General features: G+C 43.4%; 1 protein-coding gene across 3 annotated transcripts in view; it reads left to right on the forward strand.

Moving 5' to 3' along the window:
- The window catches only part of USP3 (ubiquitin specific peptidase 3), a 100,301-nt gene that overhangs the window by 19,821 nt on the left and 63,516 nt on the right, over positions 1 to 16,964 (forward strand). Inside the window, exon 1 of one of the 3 annotated variants that reach the window (XM_062206093.1) lies at positions 15,928 to 16,026. The exons of the other annotated variants lie outside the window; for them this stretch is intronic. Within the exon in view, the coding sequence (XP_062062077.1) occupies positions 16,020 to 16,026 (7 nt within the window). The 5' untranslated portion in view covers positions 15,928 to 16,019. Of the gene's footprint in view, positions 1 to 15,927; positions 16,027 to 16,964 lie in introns of those variants that run through there. 3 annotated transcript variants of the gene reach the window in all.

The raw sequence follows: 16,964 nt of genomic DNA on the forward strand, positions 1-16,964 counted from the left end.
AGAGATACTTTCCACCTGCTGGTCCACTCCCCAAATGGCTGCAATGGGTGGGTCTGGGCCTGGCTGAAGCCAGGAGTCAGGAGCTTCTTCAGGAGATCCCACGTGGTTGCAGGGGCCCAAGCACTTGGGCCATATTCTGTTGCTTTCCCAGGCACGTTAGCAGGGAGCTGGATGGGAAATAGAGCAGCTGGAATTGAACCAGTGCCCACATGGGATGCCAGCACTACAGGCAGAGACTTCTACGTCATAGCACAGACCCCTCCAGTCTGCATCTTAATTGCTAGGCCAAACATCCACTTCAGATTATGTGTTTTTTTTTTTGGTAGAAATACTACAGAAGTAATATTGTGGCTTCTCAGAGCATCAGTCTTATTTTTGGTGTTGTTGAGTTTAATTACTTTATTGAGGTATTATTTGCTAGGCTAATCCCCTATAAATTTGTTCTTGCCATCTTCGTTATTAAGAAGCGATTTGTGGCCGGTGCCGTGGCTTAACAGGCTAATCCTCCGCCTTGCAGCGCCGGCACACCGGGTTCTAGTCCCAGTTGGGGCGCCGGATTCTATCCCGGTTGCCCCTCTTCCAGTCCAGCTCTCTGCTATGGCCCGGGAAGGCAGTGGAGGATGGCCCAAGTCCTTGGGCCCTGCACCCCCTTGGAAGACCAGGAGAAGCGCCTGGCTCCTGGCTTTGGATCAGCATGATGTGCCGGCCGCAGCGGCCATTGGAGGGTGAACCAACGGCAAAAAGGAAGACCTTTCTCTCTGTCTCTCTCTTTCTCTCACTATCCACTCTGCCTGTCAAAAAAAAAAAAAAAAAAAAAAAGAAAAAAAAGCGATTTGTAAGCAGTACTTGGAGATTATGTATATATATTCTGTCCATTGATAGTTCTTAACTGAATCAGTTATTACTAGGATGATTGTAAGATGGTGATTTTCTGACCTGTATTTCTTCTGCATGCATTAGTTGGCGTTCTGCTGTAAGAGTAAGCTTTCCTTTGTTCTTCACTTTTTTATTCATTTTTTTACTTATGTTATGGACTCTCAGATATTTATTTGTTTATTTTAGTGATTTATTTGTTTGAAAGAGTTAGAGGGAGGGAAATGGGAAAGATCTTTCATCTGCTGGTTAGCTCCCCAAATGGCTACAATAGCTAGGATTGGGCCAGACTGGAGCCAGAAGCTTCACCTGGGACTCCCATGTGGGTGGCAGGCACCCAAGTACATGGGTTGTTTTCTGCTACCTTCCCCACGCACATTAGCAAAGAGCTGGATGGGAAGTGAAGAGGCTGGCACTCGAACTGGCGCCCATATGGGATGCTGGCATTGCAAGCGGTGGCTTTACCTGCTAAGCCAGAATTCTGGCCCCCCCAGATTTTGATTTGTACTGTGATATTATATTATTATTATTATTATTTTTTGACAGGCAGAGTGGACAGTGAGACAGACAGAGAGAAAGGTTTTCCTTTTTGCTGTTGGTTCACCCTCCAATGGCCTCCGCGGCCAGTGCACCACACTGATCCAAAGCCAGGAGCCAGGTGCTTCTCCTGGTCTCCCTTGCAGGTGCAGGGCCCAAGGACTTGGGCCATCCTCCACTGCCTTCCCGGGCCATAGCAGAGAGCTGGCCTGGAAGAGGGGCAACCGGGACAGAATCTGGCACCCCAACCGGGACTAGAACCCGGTGTGCCAGCACTGCAAGGCGGAGGATTAGCCTATTGAGCCACAGCACCGGCTGTGTGATTTTATATTATTTATATTGAGGCCAAAATTGTCTTAGATCTGACCAGTGGAGCCCTCTTATCCTGAAATTTTGACATGTCCCATCATTTTTTGAGTTTTTTCCTTACTTGCCCAAGTTATTCCAGGCTCATCTTATTCTCAGCCCACTGTTACCCTTAGAATTAGCTATTTCACCAAGTAGTCCTCATTCTTTGTGCTGACTAATAATTAAAACCAAGATATCTTAGCAGACAATAGCTAAGATACATATCACACACACACACACACATATCTCTAATATGTTTGTATGTAACATGTGTGGGTAACCATGAATTCATATTGATACCTGGTTCCACTCAACATCATAGGCCTGGTCTTGCCCCCTTCCACGTTTGTAATACCCTTCTGCAACAACAAGAATCAGATTCCTGTTATCCACAACATACTTGTGTTTACTTGTTTGTTCAATTCTACAATCAGAGAAAATATTTCCAGGATTGCTAAGCCACACCATTGCAAAAAAAAAAAAAAAAATCCTTGGATTTCTTTATAGTTTCTTGTGTGTACTGACAATATATAGAGTATTATCTTCAAAAGTTATTTTGATGAGAAAATATAACTGATATATGGCTAGGTTTCATTTGTGTTTGATTTTTTTCTCACTTCATCCTTACTGTCTTTTACACTTTGAGTATATGAAACATTAACATATTTCCAAAAGTTAAAGCTGTACTGAGAATAGTCATTACCCTATCCCGTCTGCTCATTCCCACCCAGTCCCTGTAGACAACCAGTTTCAATAATTTTTCATTTACCCTTCCTGTGTTTCTCTTTGTAAAAATAAGAAGATATACAAATATCTTCTTATTGTTCCCCTTCCTTTTTTTGCAACAAAAGATAACAAACTATATATACTCTTTTGGACTTTGCCTTTTCTCATTTAACTTTATATCTTGGGTGTCACTCCATGTTTAAAGAAATTTTCCTTTGTTTTTGGAATACTCCATTTTATGGGTGTGCCACAGTGAATTCAAGCAATTTCCTATTTGTGGGCATTTAGGTTGTTTCATTTTTTTGCAGTTACAATCAATGATGCAATTAAGAGCTTTTTAAAATATAAATATACAAAGGCACTTCAAATATTCATGGAAAAATGGATTTAAATGATACAAAAATTTTTTTGAAATTAATGCATAGTTTTTTTAAACAGCATACCTCTTTGAACTTTTTGACGATCCATCATTTTTGTGTTATTAACTCTGAAAGAGTGAAAATTTAAGTTTTTAATTGTGTAGCAATAATGTGTGATTAAAGTAAATTATTTGTAGGAAAGAGACAGCTCCCCTCTACAGGTTACTCCCCAAATGCCAACAGCATCCAGTGCTAAAACCAGGAGCCAGGACATAATCCAAATCTCCCACGAGGGTGGCAGGATCACCAGTGCCTCCCAAGGTCTTTATTAGGGGGAAGCTGGAGTCAGGAACCAGAACTGGATATGGAACCCAGCTATTCTGATGTACAACACAGGCGTCTGAACCACTAGGCTAAATGTCTGCTGTCTGTAAGTGATTTTATACCAACACTTCAAGGTATTTGCCTGCTCCAGTCTTCCCACCTGTTGTGGTCTTGTAAATGTATTCAAGGCTATTGAAGCGAACTACTTCATTGTAATTGTTTTTCTGTCTGGGGAACCTTGAAATTAGAAAGCTGGAAGTGGCCTTGGGAACATTTTTAGTCAAGTAGTAGCTAATCATATGATCAGGTCAAAGTTGATTTTTCTGTTTTTAAAAACTGTTTACTTAAGGGCCTGGCATTGTGGCACAGTGGGTTAAGCCACCACTTGAGATGCTTGCATATTAGAGTACCAGTTCTAGTACTGGCTGTTCTGTTTTTGTTCCAACTTCCTAGTGATACATCCTTGGAGGCAGTAGATGATGGCCCAAGGCCTTGGGTCCTTGCCACCCATGTGGAGACCTGGCACAGGCATGGAGTTCAGATCTCTTGGCTTCAGCCTGGCCAGGCCTGGTACACTCGGGAGAGCGAACCAAATGATGGAAGGTCTCTCTTTCTTTCCCTGTCCTTCTTTCTCTGTCATTCTACCTTTGCAAATTTTTAAAAAAATTATTCAGTAGAGAGGGAGATACATAATGTACACACACAGAGAGTTATACAGAGAGTCCCCATCTAACAGTTCACCCCTCAGGTACCCACAATGAATGAGTCAAAGCCAAGAACCGTCAATCCAATCTAGGTCTCCCCCTTCATGGGTGGCAAGAACCCAACTACCTGAGTCATCACTGCAGCCACCCAGGGTCCACACTAGCAGGAAGCTTGGAGTCAGGAGCTGAAGCCAAGCATCAAACCCAGGCACTCTAAACTGTGAATTAACCACTAGACCAAATGCTTACCCCTGAAGGCCCATTTTAAGCAGTTGGCTGGTCCTTATACATACTCATCAATGCTATTTTACCATCTGAGTGTGTAGACCCAGCTGTTTCTGGCACTTGTCTCCTTTAACTCAGATTAGTTTTCTTCATGTTAAATTGTTGACTGGCTCTGTCTGGAGTTATTATAGAATGGCAATAGGACAAGACAGTTTTATATACGATGGAGAGAGAAGTCTTCTATTTGCTGGTTCACTCCCCATATGGCCAAAATGAGTGGAGTTGGTCTGATTCGAAGGAGCCAGGAGCTTCTTATGGGTCTCCAACATGGGTGCAGGGGCCCAAGCACTTGGGCCATCTTCTACTGCTTTCCCAGGCCATAGCAGAGAGCTAGATCAGAAGTGGAGTGGCCAGAATTCGAACTAGGCCCCATATGGGATGCTGGCACTGCAGGCAATGGCTTTACCCGCTATGCCACAGCGCTGGCCCCAGAATTTTGACATTTCCATTCATTGCTGCACTGATAATATACTGACAGTGGACTAAATGAAGTAGGTTATCAGAGTACATTTTGGTTGCTTAAATTAATGAGCCAGAATATTTGTTCTGAATGCCTGTGAGTTCATTGTATTTCATTTTAGTTTTGACATTTGAATTGTTTTCATGATTGAAGATTGAGTATTTAGTAAATTGTCTAAACTTCCTTAAATATTTCTCAAAATTTTCATTTCTTTGGGTAGGCATTTGGCACAGACGCTAGGATGGCTCCATCCCATGTTGGATGCCTGCTCTACTCTGAATTCCAGCTTCCTGCTGAATATGCATCCTAGAAGGCAGCAGCGATGGCTAAAGTACCTGGGTCTTCGCCACCCACACAGGAGAACCAGATTGCGTCCTGGACTCCTGGCTTTGGCCTGACCCAGCCCTGGCTGTTTGGGGCATTTGAGGAATGAACCAGCAGATGGGAGATATTTCTCTCTCTCTATATATATATATATAGATATAGATATAGATATATAGATATATAGATATAGATAGATAGTCTCATCTCCTTTTTAAAAAAAAAGTATTTTGTTTCCTGAAGTACTTACTCTACATTAGATAAATAAAATTAAAGAATTTTGACATTAAGGTAGTTTTAATAGTTACATTAATTTTGAAATAAATTTACTTAAATTGAATCTTTTATATCATTGATGTTTTCAGTATGATATAATTTTAGATCAGGTATAGGAGAAATTTTTAGTGATTCTTTTGCTTACTTGAGTGTGATTTATGTGTTTGGAGTTTTTCAGTGCACATTGTCAGCTATAAATTTTTTTAAAAGATTTATTTTATTTATTTGAAAGTTACAGAGAGAGGTAGAGACAGAGAGTGAGAGATCTTCCATCGCTTGTTTGCTCCCCAGATAGCCGCAATGGCTGGAGCTGCACTGATCCGAAGCCAGGAGCCTGGAGCTTCTTCTGGGTCTCCCACGTGGGTGCAGGGGCTCAAGGACTTGGGCCATCTTTTACTGCTTGCCCAGGCCACAGAAGAGAGCAGGATTAGAAGTGGAGCAGCTGGGACTAGAACCAGCGCCCATATGGGATGCTGGTGCTTCAGGCCAGGGCTTTAACCCACTGCACCACAGTGCCGGCCCCCAGTCAGCTATAATTCTTCAGAGTCTGAACTAGGAGCCAGCGCTGTGGTGTAGTAGGCTAAGCCTCTGCGTACAGCCTGGCATCCCACATGGGCACCAATTTCTGTCCCGGCTGCTCCACTTTGAAACCGGCTCTCTGCTTACGGCATGGGAAAGCAGTAGAAGAAGGCCCAAGTGCTTGGGCCCCTGCATCCATACAGGAGACCCAAGGTGGCTCCTGGCTCCTGATCAGCCCAGCCCTGGCTGTTGTGGCCATTTTGGGACTGAACTAGCAAATGGAAGACCTTTCTTTCTGTCTCTCCCTCTTTCTGTGTATAAGTCTCTCAAACAAATAAATAAATCTTTAGAAAAATTTTAAAAGGTGTGAACTATTGAAAAAATTTGGGCCGGCGCCGCAGCTCACTGGACTAATCCTCCGCCTGTGGCGCCGGTACCCCGGGTTCTAGTCCTGGTTGGGGTGCCAGATTCTGTCCCGGTTGCTCCTCTTCCAATCCAGCTCTCTACTGTGGCCCAGGAGGGCAGTGGAGGATGGCCCAAGTGCTTGGGCCCTGCACCCACATGGGAGACCAGGAGGGGGCACCTGGCTCCTGGCTTCGGATTAGTGCAGCACGCCGTCCGTAGCAGCCATTTGGGGGGTGAATAAACAGAAGGAAGACCTCTCTCTGTGTGTCTCTCTCTCTCACTGTCTAACTCTGCCTGTCAAAAAAAAGAAAAGAAAAAATTGGGAAAATTATTAATCATAGTCTGTGTGAACAATGTAGTATATGCTTTCTTAAAACAGGATTTTTAAGAAATATTTATTTACTTGAAGGGCAGAGTTACGAAGAGAGAGCAGCTTAACTCACTGCACCACAGTGCTAGTCCCTGCATGGTTGCTGTGTGTGTGGTGTATGATTTTTTTTTTTTTTTAAGATTTATTTATTTATTTGCAAAACTTACGGGAAGTAGGTGAGAGCTTACACTCTGGTTCACTCCCCAGATGACAGCAATGGCCATGGCTGGGCCAGGCCAAAGCCAAGAGCCAGGAGCTTTCTTCAGGTCTCCCATGTGGGTGGGAGGGGCCCAAACACTTGGACCATCTTCCACTGCTTTTCCCAGGCCATTAGCAAGGTACTAGATCAGAAGTGGAGCGGCTGGGACACAACCAGTGTCCTTATGGGATACTGGCTTGTTGCAGGACACAGCTTTACTCTCTGTACCACAATACCCACTCCTTAATGTATTTTTCAAGAGAAAGGAACTCACATTAACTGGGTGATTTCTGTTTGTTTCACCTTACGTTGTGTTTGTCTCAAGAAATCCTTACTGTAACTATCTGAGGTGGAGGTGATATTTGTTCCATTTTACAGGATTTTTAAGAAACAGTGAAGCAGGCCACGGAACCAAATATTAGCTTCAGGTCGTATAATAAAAGAATGGGAGAGTCAAAATGTAAATTTAAAACTGGGTTCTGAAATGCATGCTTCATTCATTATTTCATATACTCTCTAACATTTTTAGCTGGAGTCTACAAAGTAACAATTAAATTTCTATGAAAACACCTGTCTGTTGGATACACTTTGTATTTTAGAAAAGGAGGGAGAGATGGGCATTTAGCTTAATGTTTAAGTAATCCATCTGCATTCCACATTGGCGTGCTTGGGTTTCATTCTTGGCTCCTCTTCCTGCCTTTAGTTTCCTCCTCATGTGGACCCTGGAAGGCAGCAGTGATGACCCATGTGGTGGACCTGGGTTGGGTTCCCAACTCTCAACTTCAGCCTGAGTCCTAGTTGTTGCATGCATTTGGGTGGTAGACCAACAGATGGGAACTCCTCTCTGTGTGTCTGTCTCTGAAATAAATAAAAAATTTAAAAAAATTTTTTAAAAGGAAGGGCTTCTTTTGGCAAGGTTGGAGGTTAAGGGCAGGTGGTCAAGGCCTTTGCCTACCAAAACAACACGGAGCAGAATTCTGGTCACTGTGTCCCTACCCTCCTACCTCTTCTGGGCTGGCCACAGAACAGTTTGTTAGGAACTATAAGAGAAAAGTGTGAGTAGTTCCTTAGAGTTCTTGGGATTCTGAATACAATGTGGGCTTATATTCCCAGCCACAAAAGCCTGGGATCAGGCAGTTGTGGGTGTGATAGGGATCAAGTTAGGTTAGCAAAGAATGTCATAACCCATGGAATCAAAGCAGCATTGGAAACAGATAAAATAGGATATTCTCAACTGTTGAAATTATTCAGAGGCAGTTTTTCAAGTTCAACCTTCAGTAAGATGTGAAATTTCAAAAAATGCTTATTAAGTAACATAATCCAGAGAAGCAAAAACAAGGAAGGATATGATTTTATATCTTAATGAAAAGGAAAGAAAGTCTGCATGTTCCTATTGCACTTTGTTAAGGATCTTTACTGAAAATTTGGGGTTTCTATGGGAATCATACTTCTGAAATTTTGAATTTAAACCTATTTGTTACTGAGTTACGGTTTTTAATCATATAGGGCAACATTACAAGTGAAATGTATGCTTAAGAAAGAAGTAGGTCATGTTATGGTAGTGGTGAAACAGATTTGAGTTATTAAAATACTGATGTGGTACAGAAAGATCCAGCCTGAAAGATGATGGCAACTTAACAGAGGTTAGACTGCTGTGTCCTTACTCCGGTTACCTCCGTGAAAGAGGGGATAGGTAGTCTTTGAACTATATTAATTAGTTTTGTGTAGAAACTCTTGAAGTCTCCATCCTCACTTCTGCTACACAAGTGTCAAGTCATTCAAGTGAGAAGTTTGGCAAGTTTTGGTGATGCTGTATCACTGATACTGCTCCCTCTACAGGTGGTGTTCTGGTTATCTGACACGTAATAAGCCACCCTTACATCCTAATCATTTAAAACATTTTATTTTGCTTATAATTTTGTGAGGCAGGAATTTACAAAGAATGTGGCTGGAATTGTTTATACCAGGTAGAGTAACCGGAACTGGAGCATCCTCTTCCAAGTTGGCCTTTTAATTTACATGTCTGTGATCCTTGATGTCTACCTAAGCCTATGGTGCTATCTCCCTCAAAGTTGTTCCACACATGGTTTGGGTGTCTCCTGGTATTTTGGTCTCAGGGTAATTAGACTTCTTTTTTTTTTTTTTTTAAGATTTATTTTTTTATTTGAAAGGCAGAGCAGCGTGCACATGCTTGAGGGGGATAGGTGGGTGGCGGGGAGAGGTGTCAATCGATCTTCTATCTGCTGGTTCACTTTCTAAATGGATGCAAAGGCCAGTGTTGGGCCAGACCAAAGCTGGAGTCTGGAACTCCTGCTGGATCTCCCACAAGGATGGCAGGGGTCCAAGTACGTGGATCTTCATTTGCTACTTTCCTAGGCAAATCGGCAGGTAGCTGATTTAGAAGTGGAGCTGCTAGGATGCAAACTGGCACCTGAAATGGGATGCTGGTGTTGCAAGTGGCACCCACAGCGCTGGCCCTAGACTTCTTAGGTAGTGACTGGCTTCCCCAAGAGCCAGCATTTTAAGTGATAGAAGAGAAACCTGTGAGTTTCATAAGACCTGGGCTTGCAAACTGGCATAGAGTCACTTCTGCCGTATTTTCTGGGTCAGGGTAGTCACAGAGCCTGTGCAGATGTAGGCATGAGGACATCGAGCTTGCTTCTCCATAGGAAGAATGTCAAAGAATTTGTGGTCATCTTTCCTCTACCACAGAGCCATTAGGTAGAAGAAGGAGAACTGTTAAGAGAAATGCTGATCTGTGACTTTACCAGGAGACTATTTATTTATCTAGTGATTTAGCAGAGATTAATTGATTTTCAGCCCTGGACCAAGAGATAGAAAGCAGAGAGAGCTTCCAGAAGGAAAAAAGTGGAAAGGCAACCAAGATAAGCCTGATTCATAGTTGTCTGCCCTGCCTATGCCCCAGACTCTGGGTTCTGTGACCTTGGCTTGCAGTCTCAACCTCCACACTGGCCACTTTGGATGTGGTGCTCACACTTGGTCTCCTCTCCCAGTTTTTGGACTCCTGTTTAGTCTTCCATGTTCTTCCTTGGCTCACTGCTTTGGCCTCTTGGTGCTTTTTACTAGAACTCTCCTGTTACCCTGCCCCCTGGGAACTTAATACTGAGGCCCAGAGTGAGCAATGTGTTGGAAGTGAGGCCATCTGACCGTGAACGAGTTGGGCAGCACCCAGGCTGCTTGGGCACCTTCAGCGGTGGCTCGGTGCAGCCTGATTTCTTCTTCTTGGGATCGCGCTATTCTCGGTTCCTGATCTCTTTTCATGACCTCATCAACTCTTCCCCCAATATTTTAGGACACTCAAAGATAAAAGAGACTTCAAAACTTTTAATAGACTGTGAACAGCAGTTCAGAGGGCATTTATGGTGTATAGAAGATTATATGCCTTGCTCTTAATCTGAAAATATATAATTTGTAGGGTAGGTTAGATCTGTCTGGAATACTTCTACTTACGTAGACTGGAATATTTATAGGATTTTTAAGTGACGCCACCCTCTAACTTCAAGAGGAATAACACTGTGACTATGTGTGTTTATACTTTCATGGAAAAAGTGTGTGCATGTTTTAGTAACGGCTGCAAAATTTAAAAAACTTCTTGATTATATCTTTACAAATCCATAGAGTTATAAACTGGGGTTTTGGTTTAACTAACCAAACTCATGCTTAAATATTTAGAATGAATTCATTTTGTTAGGACAAAGTAATACTTTTTGAAAAACTTCAAGCAGTATACGGTAGTTGAAAGTGAAAGTAGGTCCCCGTGGCTCCAGTTCCTATCACGTGGCTTTTACATAACTGTCGACACTTACCATGTACCCTTCTAGACCTTTACAGTTTATGCAGATGGGTAGGGTGTTTGGTCTAGTGGTAAAGATACTGCCTGGGATTCTCACATTGTATACCAGAGCGCCTAGCTTCGAGTCCTGCCTCTACTGCCAATTCCAGCTTCTTACTTACGCATACACTGGTAATGGCTCAAGTGGTAGGTCCCTTCCACCCGTGTAGGAGACCTGGATTGAGTTCGTGGCTCCTGGCTTCAGCTTGGTTGAGCCCTCGCTGTTGCAGGCATTTGGGGAGTGAACCCGAGGATTGAAGGGTCTCTTTTCTTTCTTCTCTGTGTCTGCCTTTCAAATAAAATAAATAAAGAAAATATTGTTATATTAACATATTTGTCTGTAATGGTTTTGATTTTGAGCAGTGGTTTCACATACTTTCCAGCCCTCTGTTGCAATGAGTTGTTGTTGATGGGCCATGTGATGGAATTGTGTTTGCCTTTCAGGAATGATGGGAGGCAGGGAAGACATCTGAAAACTGTTGTTCTAGGAAGACAATACAGGGGCCAGCAGCATGGCACAGTGGGCTAAGCTGCCATCTGTGATTTAGGCACCCCATATCAGAGTGCCCATTTGGGTTCCCGCTGCTCTGCTTCCAATTCAGCTCCCTGCTAATGCACCTGGGAAAGCAGCAGAAGACCCAAATGTGTGGGTCCCTGCTGCCCATGTGGGAGACAGATGGAGTTTTCAGGTTCCTGGTTTCAGCCTGGCCCAGTCCCAGCTTTTGTGACCATTTGGAAAGTGAACCAATAAATGGAAGATAACTCTCTCTCTCTCTCTGCCTTTCCACTAAATAAATAAATCTTTTAAAAATACTGCAATTACTAATATTTGTGGAAAACTGTATTGAATAAAGTTAATCAAGTTTTTCTTTTTTTTAAATCATACTGCTTTAGCAGGTTTTTGTTTTGTTTTGTTTTGTTTTTTGGTAAGCCTTTTAGGAAAGTTAGATGGAAAGTAGACTTGGAAGACTTTTGCTTATAGGGGAGAATTACATGAGTGTTATACCTTATTTTTGCTAGTTCTTTGAATAATTTTATCGTTACGGTATCAGAAATGGCCTCAGAAGAGTAGTGATGTCCTCACTGATGGATAGTAATGGAAGAGTAGGACTGGCATCCTGGTCATCTGATGCTCACCTTTCTGAACTCTTGATAAAGAGCCTTTTCTCCTGGAGCAGCAACTACTGAATAATGGATGTACTACAAATGGCCTCTCAGTGTGGTGTGCTTGAACTGTTTTATGTGCAGAGATAGTGGTGGATGTTGTGTCAAAGTAATGCATAATGTTTTATACAGAAATTTAGGATTCCAGGAGAGTTGTTGACAGGCTTTGAATATAAACTGTACTGTATTATAGAGAATACTTAGATGATACTGAAGATCAGCCATTGTGTATAAAGAACATTGCATTCAGTGCACATGCCATTTTGAAATTTCTTTTTAAAGATTTCTTTATTTATTTGAAAGGCAGAACTACAGAAATACAAAAAGAGATCTTCCATCCACTGGTTCACTTCCCAAATGACCACAACAGCCGGAATTGGGCCGATCCAGAGCCAGGAGCTTTTTCAAGTGCCCCGTGCAGGTTCAGGGACCCAAGGACTTGGGCCCCTTGTGGCGTAGTGGGTTAAGCTGCCTCCTGCAATATCAACATCCCTTATGAGTGCCTGTATGAGTCCTGGCTGCTCTAATTCTGATCCAGCTTCCTGCTACTGCACCTGTGAAAGCAGTGGAAGGTGGCCCAAGTGCTTGGGTCCCCATACCCACATATGTGGGAGACCTGGATAGAGTTCAGGCTCCTGGCTTGCACCTGGCCCAACCCCAGCCATTGCAGCCATTTGGGGAGCAAACTAGCAGATGGAAGATCTCACTCTGTCTCTCCCTTCATCTCTGTAACTCTTCCTGTCAGATAAATAAATGTCTAAAAATTAACAATTAAGTTCCAGATTCAACTTTTTGAACTTCCACAAGTATCCATCCATGTCATCCTCTTTATCTCAAGAAGTACCAGCACTTAAGATTAAAATTATGAAAGAAAACCTTGGTATAATATTTCATATTTTGCTGAATAGTGGAGTTTTTTATTGACTGAGTATGCTTGGGTATATGTATGAATGAGTATTTCAGATGTATTATGTTTCATGTAGAGTTCTATGGAAGAGCCTGGAAACCTTTAATACTGTTTCCATGGGAGGGAAATGTCTTAGCTCTACGGATAAGCTTTTTTTTTTTATAAAAAGGTTTATTTGTTTATTTTGAAAGGCAGAGTTAAAGGGTAAGACAGAGGGGGATCTTCCATCTGCTTGTTCACTCCTCAAATGGCTGCAATGGCCAGAGCTGGGCCAGTTTGAAGCTAGGAGCCAGGAGCTTCTTCTTGGTCTCTCCTGTGGGTGCAGGGACCCAAGCACTTGGGCCATCTTCCACTGCTTTCCCAGGTGCTTTACCAGGGAGTTAAATCAGAAGTGGAGCAGCTAGGACTCCATTTGGGAAGCTGACGCTACAGGTGGTGGTTTTACCCACTGTGCCACAGCGCCAGACCCTACAGATAAACTTTTGAAACTCGTTTTATATTTCTCCTAAAGATAGTTAAAATAGGGGTTTTTTTTTTTTTACAGATTTTTTTTTTTTTTTTTTTTTTTTTTTTTTACAGGTAGAGGGGATAGTGAGAGAGAGAGAGACAGAGAGAAAGGTCTTCCTTTTTGCCGTTGGTTCACCCTCCAATGGCCGCTGCGGCCGGCGCATCGCGCTGATCCGAAGCCTGGAGCCAGGTGCTTCTCCTGGTCTCCCAAGGGGGTGCAGGGCCCAAGGACTTGGGCCATCCTCCACTGCCTTCCCGGGCCACAGCAGAGAGCTGGCCTGGAAGAGGGGCAACCGGGATAGAATCCGGCGCCCCAACCGGGACTAGAACCCGGTGTGCCAGTGCCGCAAGGCGGAGGATTAGCCTGTTAAGCCACGGCACCGGCCCGACAGATTTTTTGTTGTGCAATGTTATTTGTATATGACCTTTTCTTTTTAAAGATTTGAGAGGCAGCATTAGAGGGAGAGACAGTCCTTCTATCCACTGGTTCACCCCCAAGTGCTCACCAAAAGTTAAGGTTGGGCCAGGTGGAAGCCAGCAGCCTTAAGCTCTGATTTCCTGTTTGGGTGGCAAGGGTCCAGCACTTGAGCCATCACCCACTGTACCTCCAGGTGCTGGATGGGAAGTGAAGGAGCTGGGTTTCAAACTGGTGTTCTGGTATGGGATGCAGGTGTCCAAAGTGGAGGCTTGGGGCCAGTGCTGTGGCGCATTGGGTTAACGCCCTGGCCTGAAGTGTTGGCATCCCATATGAGTGCTGGTTCAAGTCCTGGCTGCTCCACTTCCGATCCAGCTCTCTGCTATGGCCTGGGAACGCAATGGAGAATGGCACAAGTCCTTGGGCCTCTGCACCCGTGTTGGAGACCTGGAAGAAGCTCCTGGCTCCTGGCTTCAGATCGGCGCAGTTCCAGCCGTTGCGGCCAGTTGGGGAGTGAACCATCGGATGAAAGACCTCTCTCTCTCTCTTTGCCTCTCCTCTCTCTGTGTAACTCTGACTTTCAAATAAATAAATAAATCTTAAAAAAAAAAAAAAAAACAAAAAACAGAGGCTTAACCTGCTGTGCCAGAACGCTCACTCTCTGTTCTTAACAATAATCGATAGTTTAAAGCCAATATTTTTCATTTTATTTTGTAATTATCTTGGTTACATTAGAGTCTTTTAATTTGGATAAAGTGTGTTTAAGTGGAGTGAATACTGCCCAAAACAATGCCAGGTTTTGGCTTCAGAATCTCCCGTTGCACTCTCTTCTCCATAGCTTCATAGCCTTCAAATGTGTTTCTGGTGTGAATGTGTTATGTTCTCACAGAGGGCTGTCATGTAAACAGCCAAGACCAATTGTCCTATCACACAATTGTCCTGTCTTACCTTCCTTTCTATTATTTTTTTCAATAAAGATTTGTTTGTTTATTTGAAAGGCAGGGTTAAAGAGAGATGGAAAAATAGAGATCATCCATTCACTGGTTCACTCCCCAAATGATCACAAGCCCAGCGCTGGGCCAGGCCAAAGCCAAGAGCCAGGAGCTTCTTCTGGGTCTCCCACCTGGATGCAGGGGCCCAAGCACTTGGGCCATCTTCTGCTTTCCCAGGCCATAGCAGAGAGCTGGATCAGAAGTGAACTGGCACCCATATGGGATGCTGGCATTGCAGTCAGTGGCTTAATTCAGTGTGCCACAACACACCCCTTAACAACCACCACCGCCACCACCACCACCATCACCACTTGCTCCTCTTCTTCCTCCTCTTCCCCCTCTTCTTCCTCCTCCTCCTTCCTTCCTTCCTCTTCTTCCATTTATTTGAGAGGCAGAGTTACAGATAGATGGGAGTGAGAGAAAGGTCCACCATCTGCTGGTTTACTCACCAAATGGGAAGTTTAACTTACTATGCTACAGCAATGCTCCCCTTTTCTTGTTTTCTTTTTTTCCCCCCTTTTCTTTAAGCAAAAAATTAGATCAATACTTGGAAGTATTAAGAATATCAACAGCTATAACACACACACACACACACACACCCTTTACAATTACTGAATGGTATTCAGTTAGCAGAACAATTATTTAAGCTATATCAGAAAGAACTGAAGGTGGAAAAACTCCCATACTCATGTAGCAACTTTGTGTTGGCTTTAAGTTTCTGTGCCAGTTTCCAACCCCCGTAGTGTACCAGGCAAGATTTGTGGCTGTTGAAAATACCGCAAGGACAGGGCTATCTAAAGACATATTCAGTAGTATATTAACTCTACCAGAAAAAAAGACATTGTACATTTGAAACAAATGTTATACAGCCTTCATTTATTTTTTTTTGTTTGTTTAAAAAGAGTGATTTTTTTATGGGTTAAATGATTTATAGACAAGGAAAAAAAACTGACAGATCAACTTCTTCATCTTCATCTTCCTCCTCCTCCTCTTTCTTGCTCTTACAGACTCTCCCTCCCTTTTTTTTGTGTGTGTGTGTTTTGCTGTCAGGCTTTCCTTCAGCTGCGTTTGCAGCAGTGTCCCCTTTGTTTTTCTGAGGTTGAGCAGCTCTTTGCTGAGGCTGCTTGTCATCTGAGCAGTGTCACTTACATTGCTCCTGGTTTCTCTGCAGCATCACCAAAGGATAGGCGTAGATGTGCTTTGATTGGGCATCATACTCAGAAAAGAATGCGAAAAAAAAAAAAGCGGAAGGAAGCCTCTTGTGTGTGTTGGGATCCTTGAGCTTTTTTGCTTCCCCTGTAGGAGGCATATAGATTTTCTTTCTCTTGCATAACGAGCCGTGTCCACCTTTGCCATGTCTTAGAATTTTCCTTTCTTTTGCAGACACGGTCTTCCACCTCTCTGAGGCCTTCTTAGAGAACTCTGAGAGCAGTGACTGAAGCGTCCGAGTGTCAGTCTGCAGGAAATCCACTAGGATGACAGGTGCTTCTCTGCTTCTTAGGCTCTCTCTTGCCCACGCCTGCTAACTTTTCCTTAGTGAGGCACAGGGCTTCCTGGTGAGTGCCTGTCCAGCTCTCAGTTGCGGGGCTCTGTGTACTGCAGTGCCTGTCATGTCTTAACTGTCTCACAGGTGATATTCAGGATAGAAGAATCCAGATTTATCGACTCAGAAAGTCAGGTTTTGTTGAGATTTACTGAAGGCAGAGTCATTTGTTTTTGGGAGTCAATACTTTATTCTCTTGTTTTCTTTCCTCCTTCCTGTCTTAAGTATTTTTTATTGTGGTCTACTTCACATAATATGAAATTAACCATTTTATTTACTTATAATTTTGAAAGATTTATTTATTTGAAAGGCAGAGTTACAGAGAGATCTTCCATCCACTGGTTCACTCCCCAGATGGCCACAACGGCCAGGGCTGGGCAAGGATGAAGGCAGCTGGATTAGAAGTGGAGCAGCCAGGACACAAACTGGCGTCCATATGGGATGCCGGCATCTCATACAGCAGCTGTCAGTGGTGGTACATCCATAGTCGTACAGCCACCACCTTTTTTTTTTTTTTTTTTAAGTTCCAAAATATTTTTATCACACCCAAATAAACTCCATACCTTTAAGCAGTTACTTCCTATTCTCTCCTCCCCTCAGCTTTAGGATGTCTTTTTTTAAAAAAAAAAAAGTTTGTAAAGATTTATTTCAAAGGCAAAGTGAGAGAGAGAGGGAGGGAACTCTTTCATCTGTTAGTTTACTCCCCAAATGCCCGCAATACCCGGTTCTAGACCAGGCCAAAGCCAGGAGCCAGGAACTACGTCTGAGTGTCCAACACGGGTGGCAGGGACCCAAGGACTTGGGCCATCCACTGCATCCTAGGCACACGATCAGGGAGCAGGATCAGAAGTGTGGAGTAACCAGGACTTGGACCGGG

This window comes from Lepus europaeus, chromosome 11, assembly GCF_033115175.1.
Source record: "Lepus europaeus isolate LE1 chromosome 11, mLepTim1.pri, whole genome shotgun sequence".
NCBI classification, from domain to species: Eukaryota; Metazoa; Chordata; class Mammalia; order Lagomorpha; family Leporidae; genus Lepus; species Lepus europaeus.